The 6,845-nt window shown below is 36.9% G+C and overlaps 1 protein-coding gene across 7 annotated transcripts in view; it reads right to left on the bottom strand.

Moving 5' to 3' along the window:
• Positions 1–4,390: 4,390 nt before the first annotated feature.
• The window catches only part of RAPGEF2 (Rap guanine nucleotide exchange factor 2), a 184,289-nt gene continuing 181,834 nt past the window's right edge, over positions 4,391–6,845 (bottom strand). For all 7 annotated transcript variants that reach the window (XM_040063645.2, XM_040063648.2, XM_040063646.2 and 4 more), the window contains one exon: positions 4,391–6,506. In XM_040063645.2, coding sequence (XP_039919579.1) covers positions 6,481–6,506 — 26 coding nt within the window. In that variant the 3' untranslated portion in view covers positions 4,391–6,480. The remainder of the gene's footprint in view (positions 6,507–6,845) is intronic.

Here is a 6,845-nt window from a genome sequence, read left to right as displayed (position 1 = left end):
AGGTTACCCAAGAGACAAATGCTGTCCAGAATGTGTCAACAGCAAGGGTTAAGAAATAAAACCAAAACAAACTTTTGGAGTAACCAGGAAAACCTAGACTCTATCCTTTAACCGAAACCAAAGTAAGCAAAGGAGAAAGACTGACAAATTAGTACCTTGGAGAATGGAGAAGAAAAATCAAAATGGACAGAAGTCAATCTGAATTATTTTTCATTGACACAAAAAGCCAAACATTCTTCAACTGAGTTAGTACCTTGAAACCAAAATGAGTCTGCAGTGCCACTACATGGCCAAGAAAGAAAAAAGCTCCGGAATAATCCATCTATAGCTATGTGCTATAGCTACTGGTTTTGAAAGAGCTGGTATTTGATACCACAGACAATAACAAGACCTGGTGGAGCTGTCACATGAGGAGCCACACCAGGGGACTGAAGCATTACAAACACGAGAAATGTGGCAGGAACAAACAAGTCATCAGTCTGACCTAATAAAACCTTGAGAATACATCTCAAAATAGAAAACTGTATAGATCCTGGAGAAAATACAGAAAGGAATAAAATGAAAGGTAGAGGCAATATCAAGTAAAATAAACCACCTACCTGCACAGGAGGGAATAAACTTATGTGCTGCAAGACATGGAAGTATCAGTTTGGAAAGAGACTACTGCTGGAGTTCTTGATGATCAGATTATTACCTTAATAACAAACAATAATCATCATAGAACAAATGGCTGAGAATACCATGTTGGAAGAGACTGACAACAGATCAGAATATTGTAAGAGGAGACCGTGATGACATGATAATCACAGTGACAAAAGTAGAACAGAACATGCTTCATTTTAAGCAGCATTTTGAAACATCTACATTAAAAGGAAAAAAAAAAAAAAAAAAAACCACAAACCCACAAAAACAGAAAAAAAACCAAATAAACACAACAAAAAAACCCCAAAGAAACTGCACAAAGTGCAGAGTGCATACAGAAGTTTCCATTCTACTTAATTTTGACTTATTCTGACAGGCCAGATAGGAAGAACATACGGCCACTGTAAGGCATAGGTACAAGGAGAAGGGAAGTGAGCTGCTCAGCCCAAGAATGTTTAAAGCAAAAACCACATACACGTATGAACAAACATATGGAAGGTCATTATCTTTTTAAACCAGAGGAATTGGCTTCCCAAGTAAGAAATGCAGCAACAGCACTGTATCTTCTTAAGAGCAAAACGTGTATCAAGGCCATATGACGGTTCCCAGGACTGTCAAACCAGAACAAATCCAGTTCCATGCTGATGTTGGAAGTAGGGCCTCAGTGTGGAAGGTTGCTTTTTATCAGTGCAATTTCCTGTGTTTTACTTTGACCAGAGACACAAAAGCACAAAAGCCATCCTGGGCCTTACAATCTACCTTCTCTCAGAAAGCCACAGTTCAGAGAATCTTACTTGTTACACAAAACGCAGTAAAACTAGCTAAAAAAACTACTAACTTCTCTAGTTATGAGAAATGCCTCAAAACATATTGAACACAGCACATAGGCAAATTTATCTCTGCCACACCTATTGGCGCAAGTGGCAAATTTTTTCCTGGAGCTGTACCAGAAGATAACAACTGCATGTCAAAACAGTTCAGTGGTTACTGAGAAAACATTTTAAACATCACTATTCTAGTGTAAGTTTCGCTGCAAAAAATTACTTTAGTGCTGCACTGGCTTCTCCAGTGCAGACATCCTAGCTAAAAAAAGTGGATGCTGCAACAGTATACAATGCGTTTTTCCCTATACATACATACACATATAAAATGGGGTTTTATATATAAAATGTTTTTATATATGTACACAAAGGATTTCATTGCCAGCAAGGGCAACAATGCTGCAAAGAAAATAATCCTCCTTTCAGACATTAGACTACTTAGGCCAAAACTACGTCTTTAGGGATCAACTGAATAAAGAAAGAAAATCCAAATTAATTCTCCAAATTGAAAGAGAAGACTGAGCCAATATGTAAAAAAGCTGAGGGAGCTATGAGTCTACATTTAAGGAGAAGCCAGCGCTTCTCCTTAACACAAACTTGAGTTTTGAAACAGAGAGCAAAGACCCATTTCTCTACAGAGAATTCTGTGTAGAGTGTCACTGTAAAAACTGAATCCCAAGAAAATCAAATGAGAATAGTTTCAGATTATGCTGTTGATGGTTGCTAGCAGTTGAATATCTTCAACTAATTTCTACATATTCACCACATATAAGCAAGAGAGAACTTTACAAGTTCTCATGTTCTAGTAAAAACCCTAAATTTTCATTTATCACATTTTCAGTGGAAAAAATGGATTCCACCTTAAATCAGCAATAAACCTACTTTCACTCCCAGCCTTCTCTCAAAGCATGCCATTTTTATAGACAAGACGGTAAAGCTTACTCAAAGAACAATTTAGATTACAATAATCATCTCACATGGCTGCTGTCTCCTGAGGGGGTCCATTTTCAGAATAATTTTAACAATGTTCATATCTTCTTCAATGGATTTGTGTTATTTAATTTATGTTAGAGAGGCTATTGCTGCTACATAGGCTTTATTCACAGAAGTATTTTTAATGTTTCATTCCATATCAAGGAGTACATAAATATTAATACTTGCAATTAAATCATTACTTGAAATCTCTAGAGTAGATTTTGTTTCAACTACACAACAATGCATATGAGACAGCCTGGAAATTTATTGCATTTCCTACTAGTCTTGAAGAAAAGGCTCAAAGGCTTTTGGGTTTGTCTCTTTTTTAAAACAAAACCTGTTCCTCACCTTAGGCTGGCCAAATATTTGAGTCTCAGATTTAGAGCTGTAAAACATGTATGCTTCTCCAAATGAACAAGATGAATCCATTAAAGCAGCATGTCCAATACTTCAGCTTTTTACAGATTCATGCTGACTCCAACGTGCAATATACTGCATAAAGGAGTAGCCTCTGCCTCAGTTAGTTTTAGTAAAAAAACCAAAAAACATAAAAACCAAACCAAACCAACCAACCAACCAACCAACCACCACCAAAACACCACCATAAAAGAAAACCAGTAACTGAATGACATTTCCTCAAACACACACACAAAAATCCTTAGATTTCAGTGTTCCTTTCCAGTTCAGTGAATGGAACACTAAATCCCAGCAATTGGTATGTACTTGTCTGCATCTTGCTGCATCCACTCAGTAAGTACAAAATTCATATTACATGTACTACAACTACCAAACCTGTTTCAAATGTCACACCAAGGCCTTTACTTCTATTGAATCAGTTGCTGTGTGATGTGTTATTTATCACCCAGTCCATAATGAATTAAGCTATCTGTATTGGATGCTATGTTGAGGATGCCTCTACTCTACATAAGTGTTCTAAAAATACTAATTACAGTAAGGATGCATAAACAGGAGGATAGGGAGCGCAGCCTAATTCAATAATATATCAAGTATAGAGAAAAAATTGACAGGTGTGCAAACACCTCACAACTTGGTAAGAGGAATTATTTCCCTATCACTGTCTCTTTAGTACTACTGGAGAACAATCTTACAGGTAAAATACATAAAAAGGTGTGTTCATTCTACTAATGTAAAAACAAATTTTAATCTTTAGCTTGTTGAAATGTACCAAACAAGTATCAGCCACAGATTCACAGAGAGTAGTTCCACTCACACCACACAAATCTAAAGCTCCACAATTTCTTTCGCTACAGTGATAGAGATTACAGCAATAAAACCACAATGTTTACAAGTCCTATATTTTCAGTAATTTTTAGCTTTCTTGATAATTCTAAGTGTGGATCATTTCTAGAGCTATGTTAGGAAGACTTAAATCTAGACAGCATTTTGTTGCTTCTCTTTACATTGCACTAATTTTAGACTTGGAAACGCCCCCTGCCAGGCATTTCAAAGCTAAACAAGATACGGCTGTTTATAGCTTTAGCAGCACCATTTTAAACCAGTCTTCTACATACCATTGGAAATAATAGATCTAGCCTCTGGGGGGAAAAAAAAAAATCTACAGATTCAACACGGAATTAACATCAGTTTTTATTACTGGGGATACTATTAGGTGATGTTTACTATTTGAAATACTTCGTTCGGTAAAAAGTCAAATGGATCATCCTCCATACTTCTCCCTACCCATATGTTAAAACATATATTTCTTACTTTTACGCTATTCAGAGTATAAAATCAACATAATCTTACCCTTAGAACAGTTTACATTCTACACACACCTAAGCCCATACCTTTTTTGGCATCTCAAATGTTTCTGCTGGGGATGCTCATGGTATCAGTCATTCTCATTCAGCAGTACACACACCAAAGTTTTCAAAAATTATCAGCAGCACAACTGTATATTAAGAAAAACTCCACACCGGTGGTTTGCCCACATCACTTGGCAATGTCCCTTTAATATTAATACACAGAGAAGTAAAATTTTTTCATAAATTTGTTCAAGTATGTGGAACATGTAAAATGCATAAGAATCAATATGGACTTCATTAATGTTATATTTATTTATTTTCCAGCTTCATACAAACTGGATGTAGAAGCATAAACATAGTACATTTCTACCATTTTCAACAAAAATATAACCAATATGTACAATTATTGTATTAAAAATACAAAAGGATACAGACTCCACCAATGTCTTTCTAAAAGACATACAGGTACAAGTAGTATCAAAAGTATGAGGAAATCACCAGTTAATTGTACATTCTGCACTTGACATCACAGAGCGAACTGAGATTAGCAGTCCTATGGTCTACAATTACTTAATGCTTATATAACATTTGTGCAACTTGTGATAGAGCTAGGATTTTGTATTTCTATATGCACATGAGGTCCATAGCCTTGAGAATAAAACCGGCAAATAATGCATATTACGTGTAAAATTACAAATGCATAATTGACAATGTGATATATAAGCAAATAGACAAAAGCTATGATTACTGGAGAGAGAATTAAATAAAGCACTGACATTTGTTTGATACAGTGAAAAAACACTGCAATTTGATCTTTAAAAGTTGAAGCTATTTACGTTTATCTACTGATCAATATGATCAGCTGAGTTCAATGGAAAAAAAAAAAAAAAAATCCAAGACCAGCAGTTCCTCACATTTGAGTACTACTCGGATTGGCAGCCTTCACTTCTCCGGAGTCTGTGCAAAAACAACACAAAAATAGAGGGGAGGGTCATTTCAGTCATTATAAGGTTAATAGCAGCTGTGAGCAGGTGGTTGCTACACATTGGCCTTCTCTACACATGCAGTGTTTCCATGAAGCCATTAACAGTTGTGACTATTTCTGCATTGCAAAGGCTGACAAATCTGTGTTATTCTTTTTTTTTTTTCACTTAAAGGCTCGATAATCCCCTAATGTCGAAGTCAATAGATGGAGGTTATTAGATCAGTGTTAACAGCTGACATGAGCTGTGACATCCCAATTTGCCTTCACTGCAGTGTTATCCAGTTAATTTTTATTTTAATATAACTACTATATAGTTTTTTTTAAAAAGTATATAACTTAACGACTTAACGGTGGGGTTGCCATCTGTCTTATTGCAACAGGACACTTTTTTTAGCATGCCACCCTGTATTCCCAAGGTACAGGTTTGAGACACACACCGTGTCCTCTTCCATCACTGACCAGTTGTGAGCACCGTGTTTCTGCATTTACACCAGACCCGGATGAGGATGCCGTTAACACTAACATTTACAAACTCATGAAGATTCCAGGGTGGGGCACATTAAGAGCAAAGCCAGGTATTCAAGGAAAGGCTGCATCCTGCAACCTCTGCCTTCCCTTCTGCCCTGCTCAGCCATGTGATAGCAATATTCTTCCAGGAGCTCAGGCTGGCAACCCTGCTTACAGGTGTGAAATAATACTGTAATTGCTATTCAGATGCACTATTTGATCTCCCAAACGCAAACATACAAAATTGTAACAAAGGCATTGTAAACAAGCAAATAAGCACTGCCTCCTTGAAGGATCTCAAAGCAATTTTCTCTTTGTAGGTTAAAGGCCAAATGTAATTTGACAACTAACTTATCTCATTATCCCAATGAGACTAAGTGCTAGTATTGTGATTAAAATCTAAAAGGAAGATAAAAAAAAACCCTTCCAGGCATTGGGAAGTGCAGCCAGAGTTAGTCATCCTGATGTGATGATCTTGGAATTTGGAATGATACTGTGTGATGTGGCGGACAGCGACAGTGGTAGCTTGGAGATTGCTGCACTGTGCATTTCAAGCAACACAGTTTGAAAAGTGCCAGGGCGATTTCTTCACAGTATTTCACATGCAAGGGGAGAGGGGACAGAAGGGGGAGGGGCAGAGGAAGAAGCCCCATGCTGCTTTAAGGCAGGGAAGGAGGCAAATAGGTCCACCATCCTTTAATCATAGTTCCAAGGCTCCTATTCTAGGGACGTCTTCTTGTGCTCTCCTTTAAGGTGGCTCACTGGATCCAGAAAAGCCCAAGTCTTAGACAGCAGAGACTTGTTCATCTTCTGCAAACATAACAGGATAAGGGAAAACAGAATTTAGTTCATAAAGAACAAGACTGCTACTGAATGAAACAAACTGTGCATACAATAACAACCGTGTGTATTGTGCTCATGTGTTCCCCATTTCATTGTATAAGTATATATATACTCTAAAACAATCTAAATTTCAGTACATTTCAGGTCTCATGAGACATATTCCTTTGGAATTTTGATCTTGAAGAAAATAGGACAATTGCTTTAACTGAACTAGATGCAGTTATTCACCCCGAGGAACACAACAGATACTCCTAGATATTCTAATTGCTTCAGAAAGGCATCTGACATTTTTCTTTAAATATAGCT

The sequence above is a fragment of the Hirundo rustica genome, chromosome 5 (assembly GCF_015227805.2).
Source record: "Hirundo rustica isolate bHirRus1 chromosome 5, bHirRus1.pri.v3, whole genome shotgun sequence".
Lineage (NCBI taxonomy): Eukaryota > Metazoa > Chordata > Aves > Passeriformes > Hirundinidae > Hirundo > Hirundo rustica.
The sequence above is the reverse complement of the archived record's forward strand: the minus strand, read 5'-3'. Positions and strand labels throughout refer to the sequence as shown.